Here is a 21,953-nt window from a genome sequence, read left to right on the forward strand (position 1 = left end):
AAAGTTCAGAGATAAACTTCAGAGCGAAGTTCATCGATCTTCCGATAGAATTTATTCAATCTATATAAAATTCAGAGAACATTAGATGTGCAAGCCTGTGGGTTTGTCCGAGAACCTCGATATCTCGGTGCGAAGTCCAGATACTTCTCTGAAGGGCAAGGAAATTCACTTAAGTCCAAATGACTCAAGAGTGAATTCAGAGCTGCTCCTGACTTTCGAGGGCGAGTCCAAACGATGTCTCGTGTGTGACACTTTGCGGAGCCAAAATCAGTAATGTTTGAATTTACATTTTATATAGCAGTAGTTCTAGGTTAGTATTGGGTACCAGTTACTCGTGGCGGGCTCGAGGTTAATGGGTAACAATTTCGATTGGAAGGAGCTAGGTAGGAAACTGGTTTCTGAAGCCTCCTTCAGATACTACTCTCGAACGGTTGACCAAATCCTGGCTGGGCAGGGGCAAGTAGCACAAAAACAGGAGGATAATAAGACTAGGACACAATGGCTGGAAATTGTTTGGAAAGGAGGGGATAGTCACATCAAACTCTAATGGTGGTAAGCTCCAACCGGTATTATCCTCGGATTAAATCCCGATCAAGAATGTCCGGCTGGTTTGATGTCGACATCAGAGTTAATCAACATAATCCTGAGCAAACATTTTTCAGATCATACAAACAGGGACGGTATTAAAAGTTAATCCGAGTTGGAGCTTACCGCCATAACATCAGACAAACAAAGGAATTCGTAGATCGCTTGCATGTAGGGAAGATCACGTGTTCCCAATGCATCTCTTACTTCACGGAAGGGTTGTCTACCGCGGGCCACTAGGGTATCCAATAGTCGTGCTCTGGAGGCGTCATTACCCGGGCAACACCAAACTGCGTGATCGATGTCATCATAACCGGTTCTACACCTACATATATTGCTGTCAACGAGGTTTACTCTATAGAGATGTGCGTCTAGCGAGTAGTGGTTGGACATAAGTCTTGACATCACTCGAATGAATCCCCGACCTACATCCAGACCTTTGAACCACACTTGGAGTAATGAAATGTAACATTTGGAGTAATGGAATGTAACCACCGCCCAAGAGAATTACTTGTCCAATCATTTTGCCAACTTGGAAGAGAACTCTGACGTACTGATGGGAAAAAATCATCATGTGAAATTCTTCTATCATAAATCTCGCCTTGTTGTGCGCCCAGCTTTGCGCGAGAGTCCGCCTTCTCATTGCCTGGGATTGAGCAATGTGAGGGGACCCATACAAAGGTTATCATATATGATCTTTCTACCAGCAAAATAAGATGAGTGCCTACCTTGCTTCATCGACCGAATAGCCTCAATCGAACTGAGACTATCCGAGAAGATGAAGTAATGGTCTATGGACATATCGAAAATCATCCCCAATGCGAAGTAGATTGCTGCTAGTTCAGCAACATAAACGGAACAAGGTTCCTGAAGTTTCCGAAAGGCGGTTGAGTATTCATTGAAGACGTCGAAGCCAGTGGATCCATCAATGCGCGATCCATCAGTGAATAATCTTCTATTGCAATTGACTTGTTGGTACTTTTCAGCAAAAATGCGGGGAATTGAGGTAGGTCGAAGTTGATCTGGAACTCCTTGAATAGCTTGTTTCATGGAGAGATCATAGTCAATTGGGAACTGTAGTTAGTAAAGCAAACACGAGATGGGTTATAGCAAGGAAGGCTAATATCCGATGACATATAATTAAGATAGACTGGATGCTCAATTCGAGCGTTTCTTCGAAGTTTTCAATCACAAGGTTGTTACTGACACTACATTTAATCAATATTCTTAATGAGAGCTCCCAGAAACGGTTCTGCAGGGGTTTTACGCCCGCTAGGACCTCTAGGCTCATATTGTGTGTTGAATGCATACAGCCAAGGGCAATACGTAAACAACGATATTGAATGCGTTCCAATTTAATTAGGTGGGTAGGAAGCAAAAAGAGCCATACTCAAGAACTGAAGGAATAGTCGTTTTATATAGTTTAATGAGGTCTTCCGGGTGAGTACCCCACCATGTCCCGGAAATTGATCGTAGAAAGTTGATCCTTTGTTGACACTTTTGTTTCAAATACGTAATGTGGGTACCCCAAGTGCAATTTGAATCAAATCAGACTCCAAGGTATTTGAAGGTTAAAGATTGGGTAATGTCTCTGCCCAAAAGATTTAGACGCAGTTGGGCTGGAAACCGCTTCCTTGTAAACACTACCAATTCATTTTTTTGCTGTGAAATCTCGATCCCTAATTTTCTTGCCCAGAAAGACAGATTATTTAGGGAATTTTGCAATGGTCTTTGCAAGATTTCCGCACGTGGACCTCTCATGGAAACTATGGCATCGTCTGCAAGCTGTCTAAGCGTGCATAGATTATCTAAGCAGTTATCAATATCTTTGACATAGAAATTATAAAGGAAGGGACTTAAACATGAATCTTGGGGTAAGCCCATGTAGCTAATTCGAGAAGTTGTCAGTTGACCTAGATTGAAGGTCATTTTGTTTTTCTGACAGCAAATTATACAAGAAATTATTCAAAATACCGGGTAATCCACTACTGTGCAAATTGTCTGACAGTATGTCTATGGAAACCAAATCAAATGCGCTCACCTTCCAAGTGCATTAGGGTCTTTTTTGACCCGGCGTCACTTTAAAAAAGCTGTAATTTTGTAACGAAATATGATAGAGACCTGAAATTTCCTGACTTTCCCTAATTTTCGGAAACAAACATTTTGATGTCAAAAGATGCTCTTAGCGACCTCTAGGAGTGACGCTACAAAAAAAGTGACACATTGTGCATTAGGGTCAAAAAAGACCCAGACTGAAATTCACTCCCAAAAACCCATTTTTGAACCGATTCTTGATTTATTGGCCTCGAATGAAAGATAAAGGGTTATAGAATGGCATCCTTTCCAGGATTTCTCCAATTTGGCCATTTAGGGTACCTGGCACCGGTTCCGATAGGCCACAAAAGGACATTTCCAAAAACCTCATGTACTGGTACCGTCCGACGGCTCAAAATTTATGATTTTTCATCCAGAAGCAACTAGACATCATACCATGAACCAAAAGGTGAATCTGGCAACATTCGGATACCCAGAACCGGTTCCGGCAGGGCCCCAACAAGGACAATTCCAAAACCTCATGTACTGGTACCGTCCGACGGCTCAAAATTTATGATTTTTCATCCAGAAGTAAATAGACATCATGTCATGGAACAAAAGGTGAATATGGCCACATCCGGATACCCAGAATCGGTTCTGGTAGGGCTCAAAGAGGACTTTTCCTAAACCTCATGTACTGGTATCGTCCGACATAAGGTTTAGGAAAAGTCCTCTTTAAGCCCTACCGGAACCGGTTCTGGGTATCCGAATGTTGCCAGATTCACCTTTTGGTCTAGGGTATGATGTCGATTTACTTCTGGATGAAAAATCATAAATTTTGAGCCGTCGGACGGTACCAGTACATGAGGTTTTGGAATTGTCCTTTTTGGGGCCCTGCCGGAACCGGTTTTTGGTATCCGGATGTGGCCATATTCACCTTTTGGTCCACGACATGATGTCTATTTACTTCTGGATGAAAAATCATAAATTTTGAGCCGTCGGACGATACCAGTACATGTGATTTAGGAAATGTCCTTTTTGAGCTCTACCGGAACCGGTTCTGGGTATCTGGATGTGACCATATTCCCCTTTTGGTCCATGACATGATGTCGATTTACTTCTGGATGAAAAATCATAAATTTTGAGCCGTCGGACAGTACCAGTACATGAGGTTTTGGAATTGTCCTTTTTGGGGCCCTGCCGGAACCGGTTTTTGGTATCCGGATGTGGCCATATTCACCTTTTGGTCCATGACATGATGTCTATTTACTTCTGGATGAAAAATCATAAATTTTGAGCCGTCGGACGATACCAGTACATGTGATTTAGGAAATGTCCTTTTTGAGCTCTACCGGAACCGGTTCTGGGTATCTGGATGTGACCATATTCCCCTTTTGGTCCATGACATGATGTCGATTTACTTCTGGATGAAAAATCATAAATTTTGAGCCGTCGGACGGTACCAGTACATGAGGTTTTGGAATTGTCCTTTTTGGGGCCCTGCTGGAACCGGTTATGGGTATCCGGATGTGGCCATATTCACCTGTTGGTCCAAAGTATGATGTCTATTTACTTCTGGATGAAAAATCATCAATTTTGAGCCGTCGGACGATACCAGTACATGTGATTTAGGAAAAGTTCTCTTTGAGCCCTACCGGAACCGGTTCTGGGTATCCGGATGTGGCCATATTCACCTTTTGGTCCATGACATGATGTCTATTTACTTCTGGATGAAAAATCATAAATTTTGAGCCGTCGGACGGTACCAGTACATGAGGTTTTTGGAAATGTCCTTTTGTGTCCTATCGGAACCGATTTTGGGTACCCGGATGTGGCCATATTCACCTGTTGGTCCAAAGTATGATGTCTATTTACTTTTGGATGAAAAATCATAAATTTTGAGCCGTCGGACGGTACCAGTACATGAGGTTTTGGAATTGTCCTTATTGGGGCCCTGCCGGAACCGATTCTGGGTATCCGGATGTGGCCATATTCACTTTTTGGTCAATGACATGATGTCTATTTACTTCTGGATGAAAAATCATAAGGATCCTTCAGCTTTATTTTGAGGCCACTAGATCAAGAATCGGTTCAAAAATGGATTTTTGGGAGTGAGTTGCAATTTGGGTCTTTTTTGACCCTAATGCACAATGTGTAACTTTTTCCTAATGCATTAGGAAGGTTAATATCCAAAAAGACTGAAGCCAATTGCTCCTTGTGCGCAAAGGCCAGTTGAATATCAGATGAAAGCATCGCTACCCGAGCAAAGTTAGAGATCAAATTGAAATCAGAATTTGCTGTTATGATGTAATTTATTTTGAATACTCCATCTGATCTCATTTTGGTTGACTTAACGGTTAACACAGCAAAAATGAGAGCAAAATTTTACACTGTTGAATCAAACGGAAAACCAATTCTGCTTTCAATGAAATCAATTTCATTACTGATTTTGCATTCATAATGTTTGACTGAATACGGGCCTGTGGTAAATGGTTAGCATCCATGCTTCTCACGCTGAAAGATTTGAGCTCAAATGTCACCTCGGGCTAGTCACGAATGACCTAAAATGTGTTAAACAAAACAAATAAACAATAATCGTTAGTTCAACGACAGATGAACTTAAATCAAATGTTAAACAAGAAATTAACAGCAGAACTTCAAGTTAAGTTGCTTTGATTTAAAAAGTCTTGACTGCATAATGAAAGCACAATATGATATCAGACTTCTGTCGCGACAATTGAAATCAAAATGAGTTTTCATTATGATAGGAACTGCAAACTTTAATATCGATTTGCTTTCATTTTGTTAACCGACTTTGCTCGGGTAGACAATCGTTTGTTCCTTTACTCTTTCGGAAACCAAATTGCGTATTTGAAAGTAGGATGTCTCGATAATATCCAGAAAGCATAGTGGAGAAGTCCTCAAGATGATGGTCCTACGGGGTAAATCCAAGATCTTGCACTTCAGTACAAGTCCAGTGGGGTCTATACCCCGTTTGGTCTAATGCCGTTTGGCATAATAGTCGATTGACATAATACTTGAAAAATGTTACTTGAAGCTGTTAAAGTTAAAGTGACTTAGCGAGTAAGGGAAATTGAGGCAGTTTGCCCAGCTTAAGAAAATCATCACCAATCATACAAAACTCAGTGGAAAATTCGAATGATGTTTAACAAAGCGGATAGTTTCAAGCAAGGTTGTAAATACTCATTTCAGCTAAAACAATGTTTTTCTAAATTTTGAAATAATTAGATACCATGATCAAATTTTGAATTGGTAGGATACAAGAAGAGGTTGCAAAGAATGTGTTTGACATATTAAACCTGTTTATTTCACTTCATGAGAGTCACAATCAGCAATTTTTCACAAACTCATTCACTCACTCAGCGATCAGAAAATCGCTGATTGTGACTCATAGAAAGCAAAATTTACAGGTTTTATGTTTCCAACGCATACTTTGTAACCTCTTCTTGTAAGATACAAGTAAAACATGCCATAATACCATCTTTTGGTATTATTATTCCGAAAAACATTATTTTAGCTGAAATGAGTCTTTGCAACCTTGGTTTCAAGTCCTATTTACATCATGAATACACATTGAATTTAAAAGTAAATTTTTCAATCTTATGCAAGAAGATTTAAAACATGTCCATTTTGAAGTACTGCCTATTTAAGACTATATTTTTTTTTCAGTCTTGTTAATGACTAATTTTTTACCAAAGCAGCTGTTTCAAAACGTGATTTCATATGATACAGTCATATTTATGAAAGTAATAATGCAAAATTGAAGAATTTAAGTTGAAATATCAGTGGTGCTCATATTGCCCCGAATGGACTCAAGTAATATTTGGTTTAGAAAATCTTTAATGTTTATTAAAATCTAGGAAAGCTAGTTTTTTTTAACTATTCTAACATTTTTCGAATATTTGCTCTAGAGAAAAGTATTTTGTTAGACTTAAATGATATGGATAGTTTAAGTAGGCTTCATGCATTAAGCCTGTAACAGATTGTAAAATATGTTCAATAATTTGGTTTTTAAGCGGGTAGCCACATTGCTCCATTGGCCATTTCATTTGTTTGCTGAGATTCAGCTAAGCATTATCCGAGACTCAGCAATCAAATGTCACTTTTGCTGAGATCTCAGTGAAACTTATTTTTTGCGGAGATTTGCATAGCCGAGCTCGGTAGAAAAAACTAAGTGTGTACGTCACAAATCTAGTATACATCAAGTTAGGAGAGCTGAGAAAATCCAGGACAAAAAGTTAAAACGAATTTCAGTTCACTATCGGCAATTATTCAGATTTGTGCTGGAATTCGGCCATTTACAAATAACGTATTCGATATTGTTTCAATGAACCGTAGCACGAAAACGTCTATTTTAATCGAAATGAGATTTGAGAGATACCTAGTTATCAATTATGCAAAGTTTCATGAAAATTGGAGAAGGTCGAGACTGATCGATTTGTCAGTCGGTGTGGAAATGCTCAGCCAGAGTTGCGACCTATCACAATCACGATCGTCAAACCGCTGATGGGAGTAACGCTTGGTACATTCCTATCAATGTGTTTGTCGAAGCACTCTCCTTGACAATCCCTCAAGTTGACGAAAGAAGTAAAAATCAACTGGTGAATGTCGTCTTCGGTGGTGATCGATCACCGATCTGGTCATTCCCGACAATCACGACACTCATATGTGCTCGTTTTGAAGCAGTTTGCTTGCTTATGTTAGTGTGTTGGTGAGTGAGCCCAACAGCTTCCGTTTAATTTTGCCTGCTTTGTTTGTAACTCACACAGTCGCGCGTGCCGAGACGAACTTGGAATGCGTAGGCATTGTTTTCATTTTCTTCTGTCGGTTCGCTTTTTCTCATCATCGTTCTGCAGAGGTCTTCACTGTTTTCTTTGTGCTTTACATAATTAGCAGCGAGTGTTACGATTTGCCTGTGAGCAGTGACTGTTGTTTGCCATGGCTCTACTTCTCACTGCATGACAAAACGTTCTGTCAGCGATTGTCGGTTGATGCGTTGACGAGTGTCAAGTGAGTGTCATGATATTTTGCATCACTGTGCTCAGCTACAAAGCCAAGTCCATAAATCTCACGCAACACGAGAAAAGGGTCTATCATTATTGATCGACTCTTCATCGATCATTATTGATCGACTCTTCATCGATTTTCTCTTTCGCGAATAATCGGACTGCAAATTAATTTCTCATTGAGTATGTTGTTTCAGGCGCAAGCTAACATCATCTTCTGTCGAACTGTGCTGCGAGCTTAGAGAGAAATTCGTTTATGTTGCCGTGGTAAACCAAAGAGAAAGTCGATGAAGAGAATCGATCAACGAGGATAGGCCCTTTTCAAATGTTACGCGAGAAATCTCAAAATTCGAACTCATCTTTGTAGTCACAGGATAGATCCTTAAAGTTCCCTGAACTTACTGCAAAGCCTGTCCGACTTATCGTGGAATTGTGGGGTCACATTGTGGAATTCGAATAAACTTGACTTGTTTCGGAAAAAAATGATCGTTTTGAATTCTGCAATGACTGCTCAAGAAGTTAAACCTGTAGTTCCTGAACCGGACCCTCTAGCTTACTGAACCTCCTTTGTAAGTCCCGGACATGCACACAAAATGCACTCTCTGACTTATTGACCCTTGGACCTACCCTAGAGTTTACTCAGGGCTGATAGCGAGTCACTTTTTAGTTACTTAGTTACTTTTTTCAAGCCTGTCACTAAAAAGTCTCTTTTTTTAAGGCCAAGTCACTAAAGAAATAGTGATTCTTGTAATCAGTCACTATTTTCAACTTTTTGACCGTGAATTTATTTCTAGATTGAGCATTCTTTGCTTTAGGCGTTAAATCGTCTTTCTCTATCTACAAGGTGTCTATTCATTTTTCTAAATAAAATTATCTGACTTTTCCAGGTTTTCCCAGTATTTTAACGGATAAATTCCAGGTTTATAATAAAGCTAAATTTTTAAATATTCTTTTTTTTTTGGGTATCAAAAACAACAGCAATTTACCCAAACGTTTTTAAGACATGTCAATCAGTTTTAAAGAAACAGCTTTACAATCAAATCCATTGAATGTTGAAGTTTATCACTTACTTAATGTCTCACTTGATAAAGTTATAAAGAACTTACCCAATTTAAGCAATTCCAAGATCTAAAATTATTCAATACCTTGAAGTTTCGTATTCCATTTACAAGTTCAAGATATTGAAAATTTTCAAAGTGCAAGAATCAAGGAAAAAATAAATAAATGATTTATTGCAAGTTCGTAGGAACTTTGGCGAAGTAGTGAGTAATGAAAAGAAATGATGAGAATTTCGGTGAAGCTCCATAAACAAACTGCGGGAACTTAAGGGAAGTTAATACGCTAAAAATATGGGGAACTTACTGGAAGCTTTAAGAACCACAAAGTGGTTCTTTTAGCATCCGAAAATTTTCGGGAACTTTTATGAAGTTCCTAGAATTTCAGGGAACTTCACAGGTGTCAAGCGAACTTGAGAAATATAGAAAACATGACGGGGATGGTGCATTTTTTAAGAAGCTCCAAGTACCTCAGAAAAGCTAGATCTAGAGATTTTTTGGGGAATTTCAGACCTTAAGAGCAGTTTCCGGAGCTTTACTCCAGACTTTGGAGCAGTTTAAATATCTATGATCGTAAATTTAGAAAAATTCAGGTTAGTTCCATGATGTGCTGAAAAAGAATCGAGAACCCTTAAGATGTTCCGAGAATTTCAGGGAAGTACAGAATCTTTTAGAGAATTTATGAAAAATTCAGAAATATTTCATAAACTTCGCAGAAATCCAGAGAATTTCAGGGAAATTTAAAGATTTTTACGGAAATTCCATTTATTTCCGAGCAGAAGAACCGAGATCTTCAATAGAATTGAAAGTTTTAGGGAATCTTTGAGAACATCAAGACAGATAGAATCAAAGGGCAGTTCAAACCATTTCAAGGAAATTGTAGAAACCTTAAAGAATGCGTCCGGGAATTATGAATATATATCAAACAAATTGCCGGATTATTAAACAAATTAAGAGAACTTCAGGTAACCACTGATAAGTTCAGGGAAAATTGGGGTTATAATACTTAAGGGAAATTGTCGAAACTTTAAGGCAAATAATTGAATTTCAGTAAAGTTGTGGGTTCTTAAAAAATACTGAAAATTCCGGGCAGTCTAGAGAACTTTAAAGAAATTCAATAATCGTTTAGGCAGTTTAGATACCACCAGGAAAGTCTAGACTATTAAAGAAGTTTCAAATAAGTGTCGATAATTTAAGGGAAGTGAACTTTAAAAAAAAATCTTGAGAACTTCAATGAATATCAAAGAACTATATTAATTATTTCGTTCTATTTCCATGAAAATTGCGGTACCATAAAAGTTCCAGAAATTTAGAAAAACTTCGAAGGACTGTGGTCTTCACAAACATTTCGAATACTTTATAGAAATCTATGGAGCTTAAGGAGAGATCCGCGAACTTCAGTATTTTTATGAACATTGGGGAGGCCAGTTCCTTTAGTTTCAGAAAATTAGTGGGAAGTTTAATGCAGTTCCCAGATTTTCAGATAACTTCAGAGACGTTATAAAGTTAATTGAGGTCTTCGCATACGTTCAGAAGCTCACTGAAGCTTAAACATTTTTAGGGCGGTTCAATTAAATTCAGCGCAATACAACAAGATTGATGAGAACTGCTAAAACTTTAGAGAAGTTTTGAGAATTTCAGAAAAGAACGAAGAACCTCAGAGCAGTTCCGTTAACATTAGAGAAATTACATGAATTTTGAAGAAGTTTAGAGAACTTCAGTGAATTGTTAAATGTTTAAAGGAGATCCATGATCATTGAAAAATTCAGGAAACTTTAGGAAGTCCTAAAAAGTTCAGGGAAGCTTAAGAATTTGATGATAAATATTGTGAGTCTCACGCTAGTTTCTCAAACTACAAAAGAATTTCAAGGCAGTTTCATTAACTTCAGGAAAAAATTGGGAACTTTCAAGCAGTTCTGAAAACATCAGATTAGTCCATTCCATATTCTACGGAGATTTCCATTGAAATATTCCTCAAAATTTTGGTGAAGCTATCCTCCGAATTCAATTTTCTTTTAGTTTTCCTTGGAATTCTCCACAATAAGAAACCCTTTCGAAAGATTCTCCGAATATTCATTGAATTCATTTCAGATTTCATTTTCAATCTCACTCCGTCCTGGAATTCTACTCACATTGAAAGTCTCCTAGGAATTCATTGGCATTTCTCCTCACAAATTACTTAGATTTCTTCTCATAATTTGTTTGGCAAACTCTCCTGAATTCATTTTCCGAATTCCTTTGAAGATGTCCTGGAGTTATTTTCAGATTTAATTGTAATCCTCCTTTAGGATTTTCAAAACAATTTCAAGGACTTATGCTCCGGATTCGTTTTCTCCCACAAACTTTATGAAATTATGCTCAGAATGCCCTTGGAATTTTCCTCTGAAGCTCCTCAGAAATTCCTCAGAAATTCCTTAGAGTTTCCATTAACATTTACTTTTAGGTCACTTTTTAGTCACTATTTGTACAACTATAAGTCACTATTTGGTCACTTATTTCATCAAAATGGTCACTAAAATCACTATTTTTAACAGCAGTGATTGCTACCAGCCCTGTTTACTGGACCTCTCCATGAAGTTCCATCTTTCTGTTCCCATAGTACACTATATTTTAAAAATCAGCTTGAAACCGTACAAAAAAAGAACAGAAATGCGAATGCGCATATTTGTTCGAGTGTTGAATATGTAGCAGTAAGTTTACGCTTTATGAAGCTCGATTATCCTTAAAGTTTACAAAACTCTTGTTCAATTAACTAAACCAAATCAATCCTTTTTATTTTAATTTTCAAGCAAGCAGTTTTGAATACCTAGTTTTATGTTTCACTAACACATACCCTTAGAATAGTTTAGTAGCGCTTTCGAACCCTTCTATATTCCGCTTTCACAATTCATCTTCGTTGCATGCCCATTCATTTCCCGCCATGGGAGGCCCCTTTGGAAAACGACCCGTACTTAATAAAAGCATTCTTGCTTCTTGCTCCAGATTCACGGACGAGTTCAAAGTACGAGAGGATCTGATGGGACTGGCGATCGGTGCACATGGGGCCAACATCCAGACCGCTCGGAAACTGGACGGTGTGCTGAACATCGAGCTCGAGGAAAATACCTGCACGTTCAAAATTTCTGGAGAGGTAACTGATTGATCGTTCTCGTTCTTCGGGTGCATTTGCTAATTTCGTTGAAACTTTCCTTGCAGACTGACGAAGCGGTTAGGAAGGCCCGCGCCATGCTCGAGTACAGCGAGGAATCGCTGCAGGTCCCGCGGAATCTCGTCGGCAAGGTGATCGGCAAGAACGGACGCATCATCCAGGAGATTGTGGACAAGAGCGGCGTCGTGCGCGTCAAGGTTTGTCAGCGAACATTGGCAGGCGTTGTTATTTTGAACTTTTCGCAAAGTCTGTCTCATTGCAGATCGAAGGGGACAACGAGCCGGAGCCGAGCATCCCGCGCGAGGAAGGCCAGGTACCGTTCGTGTTCGTCGGTACGGTGGAGAGCATCGCCAACGCCAAAGTGCTGCTCGAATATCATCTAGTGCATTTAAAGGTAAGACATAGATTTTTTTTCAAAAAAAAAAAGAAAATTGAAGTGATGACATGTTCATGGTTTGCCGTTGCAGGAAGTCGAACAACTAAGGCAGGAAAAATTGGAAATCGATCAACAGTTGCGGGCAATTCAGGGCGCAACGATGGGTTCGATGCAGAACTTTTCCATGAACCGTCGGTCGGATCGGGCGTACAGTAGCGACGTGGACGGCGGTGGGCGGTCCGGTCGAGGCATGCGTGGTCGTGGCGGTCGTGGTGGACGGGGAAACAATCCTCGATATTCTGGTGAGTTCAAATCAATGCAAAGTGCCGCTAAAATGGGTTCTTATTTATGATTGCTCTTTCTTTCCGGCGCAGGTCGTCGCGATACCGGTGATGATGAGTACGCACCGAGGGGTGGTGGTGGTGGCGGCGGTGGAGGAGGAGGAGGGGGAGGCGGTGGTGATCGTGATCGTGACCGTGACCAGCGCAACAACTACTCCGAGGGTGGCCGAGGTAATCGGCGAGGTTACAGTGAAAAACGAGGCACCAGCAGCAAGCGATCCGATAGGAACAAATCCCAGGGTCAGTCGTCGACGGGCGGTGGCGGTGGCGTGCAACAACAATCGCAACAAGCCCCATCGTCGTCGTCGTCGACGCAGCAATCGACGCTACACGATGATCCCTGGGCGGAGCATGTGGAGAGGGAGAACAACCGCGAGCTGAACAGCGTTGATAGGGGTAGGTACCGTAAATGATCTCCCCCCCCCGGGGATAGGGAAGGCATTCGGTTTGAATGATCGGTGCATTGCCATTTGTTGAGATTAGCTAGGGGAGTTGTATTTTGTTATCTTCTTCGTCAAATAAAGCCTGTTGCTTACACTTCTTTGCTTTGCGAATCATCACTTGTTCGAATTTGAATTCGGAATTTTGAAATGAATTCATGCGATTGGAAATTTTTCGAAGTCGCTCTGCTGTGTGAATTACTGTCCTAACTACCTGTCAACGATCACTGTTGGTTGCACCTAGACCAAACGAAAATCATTGTCCACAAAAAAACTGCAAAATTTAAGCCAAATAAAAAAATAAATAGATCGATTTGCGAATGGTTATGGACCCGCTCTTTGGTGTTCTAGTTGATGGTATATCGATTTTCACGAATCAATTTCGCCTATAAAATTCTAAAGCAATGGAAGTCACTTTTAGCTATTCTCAGTATATATTTCACTTCTTTCTCACTTCATTTTCACCTTTTTCTTGCATTAGAATTCTCTTTTTTCTAACCTCCATTTACACATACGCACTCTTGTCGTCCTGTTATCTTCTTTATTACATTCTTCTTCTACTTTCCTTCCACGTGCGCCACATTGTTGTTCGTTCCTCCAACACACTTTTCGAACCATGGAAACGTGCACTACTAATTGCAGTTCTCTCTGTAACAGCAGATAGTCACTCATCGAACGAAGGAATCCACAACCGAAGTCGCCGAAGATCGAAGAACCCGGGCCACTCGAACAAATGTAAGTTACCATCCTCCCTTTCCCACCGCCAATGATTCCGGCTCTGCTCCATTTGTCATTTTTTTTTCAACGAATTGGGTAGCCCCAAAGCTAAGAAACCATAACGAGAAGACTGGCAACATTGTTAGAATCTAAGAGACAGATACAGTGGCACCAACCGGTGGAAACTAAAGATTTTAAATTGACTCACACTGGACTAGCCTATCGGTCCCAAGTACATCGATGAACGTACCCCATTCTAGTCGACATTCTAGCACTACACTATGTTTGTTTTGATTCGCTATGAAGGTTTGACAGATAAAATGAGGGGTTCGTGGATTTTCGTATGTTTCGAGGGGTGCATCGATTAGCCTGGGACCGAAGATAGTACCAGAGCTGAATTAAAAAAGCTGAGCACGTTTCTTCAGGACCTTCTGGTCTAAGAGTAGAAGCAAAGCACGGAGAACTGAGCAAATACACACGCCTCTCTTCTGAGGCTGGAATCTTTGCTATTCCCAGGTGAGGTGATAAATGTCACCTCGTGTGAGGTGACTCTATTGATTTGCACGGAGAGTCATCATGGTGCACCTCACCGGTGACAGAGAGTCACGTGACTCGCAGAATAAGGGGGATTATATTCGTTTGGAGTATTTACCTTTGAGCGGCAGATGACTCTCTTGTGCCTGTCTTCTAGTGTGAGAAAACAAGAGAGTTCCCAGTCTTCTTGATATGCTGTCCAAAGCCTAACCACCAAGAATTGTTCAAAACTAGCTGCAATTCTACCAACTGTCATCTATTTTATGTCCTTTAAGTAAGATTTAACGCCCCCACATTAGTCCTAATGGAGCAGAGCCACGATAGAGATTATAACTTCTAATCCCACCCCAAATTGCCTCCCGCAGCAAACGGAAACGTCCAATCGATGAGCGTCAAGTCGGGCAGCAATGCGACCGCCAACAGTACCGGTGGCAACAGTACGGCAGACCATCATGACAACGGAAGCACAAGCGCAGCGGCTGTCAACAGCAAACAGCAGAATCATCAGCCTCTCAGTACGGTCAACAGTAACAGTGTTGCCGGTGCTGCCGTGTCGAACAGTAGCAATAGCCAGCAACAGCAACAGCAGCAGCAGCAGCCACCGCCCAAAGGTCAGCGGGAGAATCCCCGGGGCCGAGGAGGTCGCGGTGGCGGTGCCGGTGGTGGCGGTGGTGGTAAGCATAAGCAAAATCAGCAACAGAATCAGAACCAGGCAGCCGCTGGCGGCGCCACCGTTCTCAATAACAGTGTTGCCACTGCTGAGCTCCATCACCATCACGGTGGCAGCGTTGCCGGTGGTAAGGAAACGCTGGTCAATGGCTCCTCTTAGAAGAAGCACCAGGTGGCATCAATGGCGGCAGTGGTTTTGCGCCTGTTGGTGGGAGTGTGAAACATAAACAATTGCAAACACACTCACCCGCCCACAGACACACACACACACATAACAGAAACTATTCAACTATCATTAAAAATTACCCAATCTGAGAAATGCATAAAACAATACACACACAAGAAACACAATTAATACAAAAAAAATACGCGCTCGGACTCGGAATTCGAGGGAGAGGATGAAACAGAGAACGAGCGATCGAACAGACTTTACTACCTACCCAATTGCTACGAATATTTTTGCGTGTATTCAAAAATAAGAAAATATTACACAGAGCAAGATAGAGAGAGAGAGAGAGAAGGGAAAATTCAAGCCAAGAGGAATAGGAAAAAAACATTAGAGCAGAAGAAGAATTGAGCAGTAGCTGTGTAAAACTGAAAGAGAAACAAAAATTAGAAGAACTAAAACTACTATGTTGTATAATAGATGTGCAGCAGCAGCAGCAGCAGCGCGAATCAGGTTCGAGAGAATAGAAAAGCGGACAACAAACAAACAAGCAAAATAATCGATTTGCATCAGCATAATTTAGAGACAGGGTTTTTGCTGCGACCAAACCTAACCTCTTCTCAATATAGGCTTCTCGGAAAGATGAGATATGAGATGAGGAGGGCAAAAACTCTCCCAGAGAGATGAAATCAAGAAAGAGCACTGAATTACTATAATAATAATAATAATAACGAGAGCGTTTACTGAACTTTAAAGGCAGTATTTCTTTTGAATGGTCTATGTTTTTACGTTTCTTCATTATTATTTTTTTTCATTTTTTCGTTTGAATAAAATTTGGAAAGCTTTACCTACATTACTGCGCAGTGGATGTTTTTTGAAGGTTTGAAAAAAATATGTTGTGTTGGCCCCCCGGGGGTTGTTTGTTCTTTTTTTCGAAATGCATTGGAAATTAGGGTACGCAGCCAGCGCAGTCGTCTTCTCGTTCTTCAGGGTTAGGGGTAGCTCTGAGCGGCGTTCGTTCGTTCGTTCGTTCGTTCTGCGCAGGTTAGGATCGGTTGTGTTGGAAGGTCGTTCTGATTTGTGGGAGATTCAGGTGAATATTTATCTCAAGTTGTCCCTGTTGGTCCATGTTTGTCTCAAGTTGTCCTTAGAGTGGGGACTTTTCCAGATTATTCTGGAGGTCATTCGCCTTGCACACTGTACCAAAACATCATCCTCTGTTCGTATGAATCCTCCGACCATTTATATCCATACATCATATAACGGTTGTTTTGAAATAAAATGGGAATACAGGATGGGGAAAGTGAACGGACCTTCAGTTGAAATACGTGATGCAAATTGAAATACATATGGCCCCTAAACGCAACTCTTTCAAAACGATGATGCCAATAATTCAATTGTACGTCATTTGCTGATCTGAGCTGGCACACAAGGTGAAAACATAGCCATCGCTATAAGAGCTGGAATGGCTATTAACGGCTATTTATTGAATAGAATTAACAATCGAATTATAAGTCATATTTATAGCTCTAAGCGCTGTATGTTTAACAGTCAATTTCCAAATAAACATCATCCTTTATTTGGATAATAGTCATATGGATGCTCATCAGCTGACGACAAATTAAACCATAAGGCAGTCATCCGAAATTCGAAAGCACATTGTTAAACGGCTCGAGCAATGCAATAATCATTTGAGTATTGCGAATGTTTTCGTTCAGTGTGGGGTCACGGGGCAAGATGGGTAGGTATAATCTACTTGATTTATTTACTTTATTGATTGTCATCATCATAAGGCTCAATGTAGCTTCAATGCTGGTGTGAAAAAGCAAACCATCATTGCAGTTGCTTCGAATCTGTCGATTTTGTCAAGCAATTAAATTAATAAATGCACTAGCTGACCCATCTTGCGCCATCTTGTCTTACATACAAGGCACCTTTAAGCAACCAGTAACGTGAGTAGATCATCTTTTCGCGGTACGTTACGGGATGTAAGATCTACCACCGATTCCTAGTCCTGATTACAGAGGGGAAACGGGATTTTCCAGTAATCAAAGGAACACATCTTAGTCCTTGTTGATAGCTTTCATGCCTTGTTGATAGTGATAAGTCCTCGGGTTGCCTGGATCGAGGATGATCATGAAACAAGGACAAAAATGAATTAGCTAGATTCCTAATCTTCCATTCGTTGTTCCCTAGTTTGAAGTGGTTAAGACTAGGGTTCTGATGCATAGACATTATCGGCGTCATTGCCTTATTTGGTTGCTAAGGAATCCAATTTTGACTGACAAATGGGCGTGCCTTTGGAGGGTGCTCTCACTCTTCGAAGGGTGTAATTAGCGGGGCCCTTTCAATTAGAATCGATTCCTTGCGATGAAGGAAAAAATGACAACTGTATCAAAACCGAACACTTCATCATTTCTCAATAGTGATGGAGTAATACGACATGTACTAAACTAAGGACACGGGATTCAATTAGATCAAATTACTGGTAGGTACTGGTCGCGCCTTCGCATAAGATATGATGGGTGAATTTACGGAGCTTCGGTAGGGGCCTCCCTTCGACTCCCGGTGCGGTCTAGGAATTTTTCGGGTTGGAAAATGTCTAGCATAGAGTATGATTCTACTTGCCACACAATTATACTAATGCAAAAATGGTACAGGCATCGAAAACTCTCAATTAATAACTGTGGAAATGCATCTTAGAACACTAAGTTGAGAGCACATAATAAGCTAATTTTCGACAAGCAATAAGCTTGAAATGCGAAGAAGAAGAAGACGGTAGAAAATCCAGAAATCTGCAAGGCATTTTTCACAGACGTTTCAGTGCAGGTCAGGCAGTATGGCTTTTGTGGCAGATGCAGGTTCTAGAAAGTGCTTCTTCAACATTAGCACGAATGATACTAGCCTGAATGCTCATTGAACTACTCCGAATTTCCCGAGTCTTGATTTTTTTTATTAGCTCCGAATTTTGGTTTTTAGTCTCTGGGGTCATAGACTGCTTTCTTAGGACTTAAAATGTTGATAAGTTTGGGATTCTTTAAACCTTTCCGGACGACGGGGTCATATATGGACGCCTCCTTTGATTGGACGTATAAAATTACAGGTAATAGATAGCTACATACTTTCTCCAGCAATGTTGTACCAAGTAATGTAAACTATTTAGAAAAAAATATAAAAGGCGAGTTTAAAACCCGATTGACGATCTGCAACTCCGAAACCTTATGGAAAATCCAATCAAAACTAGCAACTTTATGAATCATTTTGTTCGAAGATACGTTATGATTAATGAGATCCAAATTATTGATAACTATATTGCATAGCCTGTCCAAACAATTCTGGAGATTATATCTGAAGTATTTTCAACAAAGTCTTATACGGATGTCTCACTACTGAAAGATGTCCAACCACATGCTCTTAGCAACGAAATAAATCAGAACATCTTTTTGAAGCCTATGTGCATCAGAAGCCATCCTTTTTCAATTTTACTCTGACAACGGGAGTTATTTAGCCCAGGGATGGCAGGTGCATTTTGTAAAAATCTTCAACGATATCGACGAGTGACTTTTAAAATTTGAAATTTTCGCTCCACAGTGTTCAAACGGGTCCTGATTAGCATCTCAAAATTGGCACAAACCGTTTGAAATTTATATGGAAATCACTATGATAAATCCAAACTGTTATTCATTGTCTTCTAGCCTTTTTCCATATTATACTGTTAAAAGGTTCTATAGCTATTCTTATCGTAAAATTTCTCAGCTACAACTAGGCATGGAAAATCATTTGCATTCATTTCGTGCATTCATTTACATTCATTTGCCTTTAACTTTTTTCTTCAACAGCATTCCGCAAAAGGATGTACATAGCTTTTGTTATTAGCTGCAACTTTTGTTAACAAGTCAAATCCCTATCTCTGATGCATGACGAACCAGAGCGAACAGAAGCCACTACTGTTTTTCAGTGAATGTATTTTACATTCACTGAAAAACAGTAAAAAGTTCTGCCCGCTCTAGTTCATGATTCATAAGAGATACAGATTTGAGTTATGAACAAAAGTTGTAGCTAATAACAAAACCTACAAAAGCTCTATACATTATTTGGCGGAATGCTGTTGATGAAAAAAGTTAGAGGCAAATGAATGTAAATGAATGTAAATGATTTTCCATGCCTGGCTACAGCTTTGCGGAAGATCGTTTTTCAGCCAAATTAAATAGTTATTAATTGTTTACCAGATTGATAATCTTATGGCATGATCAAGCAGCTGTTCTGTGCGCAATAGGATTGGGCGATCTTGGATCGATCTTTGGAAGATCGATCTTTTTCATTCCGATTTCCGACTTTTCGGATCGATTCTTGGCCCACGAAGAGATAGAAAAAATCGATCTCTTCTTTCAATCTTTTCGAATTAAAATAGGTTTTTAATTTTTTAAGTGTATTTAAATCGAAAAAAAGATTTACTCTCACCACAGACTGCGTAGTAAATTTAACGAACATAACGTCAACATCAGCATCGCTCCCTACAATGGCGTCACTATTTGCGATTCTAATATGTACGAATACAATAACATTTGAAGGTTTGAGCTACCTCCCTCCTGCGCTCATTGCTCTTTACCGTCACGACAACATTTAATTTAAATTTATAAAGGAAAGAATTTCTTGGGGTACCAACGTAAACAAGCGTAGTAAAATCAAAATCAAAAGATCGATCTGTGGATTTAATCTGTGGATCGATTCTAGAGTCAAACATAAGATCGATCCGTCAAGATCGATCTTTCTCTGAAGATCGCCCAATCCTAGTGCGCAACACTGTATTCTGCAGTATGACATCACGGCGAATGAGAACGACCCAAATTTGAGTTTAGTTCACTCATAATCGCCAAAAGTGCAGGAACTCAGCGATGAGTAAATTTGCCTCATGTTTTCCCAGGATTTTCCAGGGAAAAATTCCCGAATTTGAAAAAAGTAAAGATTGGATTCACTCAGTCTATTGGTACTACTCCGAGACTGAATAAAATTTTCGTCAATTTCTTCATTTTCCGCCAGATTTTTTAGGTTTTTCACAGGAAACCATGAGACAAATTTTACTCATCGCTGAGTTCCTGCACTTTTGGCGATTATGAGTGAACTAAAAACCAATTTGGGTCGTTCTCATTCGATGTGCGGTATAAGAGGTGAGGAGAAGGGAAGCTGGTGGACTCTTTCGTTCTCGCGTCTTCTTATGCAGCAACAGACGTGACGTCACGTCTGCCGTTGCATAAGAACACCGTCAGAATGAAAGAGTCCACTAGTTTCCTTTCTCCTCACCTCTTATACCGCACATCGGTTCTCATTCGCCGTGATGATCTTTCTTGCGTCACACGAGAAAAGGGCCTATCATTGCTGATCGATTCTCTTTCTTATCCATTTGACAGGTCTTCTGCTCGATTGGAATGACTTTTCCTATGACTTTGACAGACAATCGATTGTTCCAATTTTGACATGTCGCCTCTTTATTAATTTAGGCTCTTTAGTTAAAACAATCTTCTGTCGAACTGTGCTGCGAGCATAGCGAGAAATTCGTTTTTGTTGCCGTGGTAAACCAAAGAGAAAGTCGATGAGGAGAATCGATCAACTAGGATAGGCCCTTTTCAAATGTTACGCGAGTTGTGCTCTATTCTATACGCGCCAGAAACACCATTGTTGCCTGCTGAACAGTTGATTGAGCATAATCATAAGACATAGGGGAAATGGATGTAATGTCGGCCTAAATACCCCTAATTTGGGCCCATACATAAATTCAGCAATCGACTAAATTTTCAATAGCGACCAAAAATATCCATTACCCTAGCAGCACACTGTCACTGAGTACTTGTATGTAATTTATTTTAGTCACAATCAAGTTGCAGCAGCTTATTATGATGAAAGTGTGTTGCTTGGGTAGCACCGTCCCAATGACGCGTTCATCTAGATAAAATTGATAAATAGCAGTTTGTTAGCGATGGGCACAATCATTAGAGCCATTTCCCCTATGTGGCTTGAATCATTAATTACTTGTGTACCTGAGTACTGCGGAGTAAATCGATTTCATTTTGCAAGCCAATGGAAAACTGATTGAAAATTAGTGCTATCTTGATGGTGGTTTCTGTGTTGTAATTATTTGACAACCGTTATAACATGTTATAACTCTCCAGTCTGGACAGCGTTTTGAAATTGTTTTGTTCTTTCTCAGTTGATTCCCGCCAAAAGCTCTGAGCCAGGAGTGCTCGAGCCCCCATGACTCTCTCAAAGTTTGTTGACATACATGTTTCGCCAAAGTATGTTTTACTGCAATTGAAAACTCAGCTGAGTCATAAAAACTATGCTGGTTTTTATACTTTCATCATTGAGCCTGTTGGTTTTTGTTTTTGAGCTTACAATTAAGAATGTGTTATGAAAAAGTATGAATCATTTTTATGAGATTGCAATGCTTGACGAGAGGTAAGAACAGTAACTGAGTTTGTTGCTTCTGAATGTTTGGCTCCCGTTTGACAGTTCTGACTGGCTCCCAAGTGACAAGCACATTGAGTGAGTTCGCAGTACCCAGGGTATTACCAAGCCGGAGACGGCGGGTTCGATTCCCGGTCCGGTCGAGGGAATCTTTCGGGTTGGAAATTTTCTCGACTTCCCTGGGCATAGAGTATCGTTGTGCTTGCCACACAATATACAAATTCATGCATTGGTAATTGGCATCGAAAGCTCTCAATTAATAACTGTGGAAATGCATTTAGAACACTAAGTTGAGAGCACGCAATAAGCTAATATGTGCTAAGCAATAAGCTTGAAATGCGCATAAGAAGAAGAAGAGTGTAAATATTCACAGAATGCGCTCCAATAGACTTTGTGTTG

At 40.1% G+C, this 21,953-nt stretch overlaps 1 protein-coding gene across 6 annotated transcripts in view; it reads left to right on the forward strand.

Annotated features, from left to right (window-relative positions):
* The window catches only part of Fmr1 (synaptic functional regulator FMR1), a 44,836-nt gene extending 28,989 nt beyond the window's left edge, over positions 1-15,847 (forward strand). For 2 of the 6 annotated variants that reach the window (XM_065233687.1, XM_065233691.1), the window contains 7 exons: positions 11,684-11,831; positions 11,897-12,046; positions 12,097-12,243; positions 12,317-12,527; positions 12,600-12,962; positions 13,664-13,741; positions 14,623-15,847. In XM_065233687.1, coding sequence (XP_065089759.1) covers positions 11,684-11,831; positions 11,897-12,046; positions 12,097-12,243; positions 12,317-12,527; positions 12,600-12,962; positions 13,664-13,741; positions 14,623-15,086 — 1,561 coding nt within the window. In that variant the 3' untranslated portion in view covers positions 15,087-15,847. The remainder of the gene's footprint in view (positions 1-11,683; positions 11,832-11,896; positions 12,047-12,096; positions 12,244-12,316; positions 12,528-12,599; positions 12,963-13,663; positions 13,742-14,622) is intronic. The other 4 variants (XM_065233689.1, XM_065233692.1, XM_065233688.1 and 1 more) reach the window with 3 other exon arrangements.
* The last annotated feature ends 6,106 nt before the right edge of the window (positions 15,848-21,953 follow it).

The sequence above is a fragment of the Ochlerotatus camptorhynchus genome, unplaced genomic scaffold (genome assembly GCF_037179485.1).
Source record: "Ochlerotatus camptorhynchus isolate MF236.1 unplaced genomic scaffold, CSIRO-AGI_Acam_v1.1 ptg000409l, whole genome shotgun sequence".
NCBI lineage: Eukaryota > Metazoa > Arthropoda > Insecta > Diptera > Culicidae > Ochlerotatus > Ochlerotatus camptorhynchus.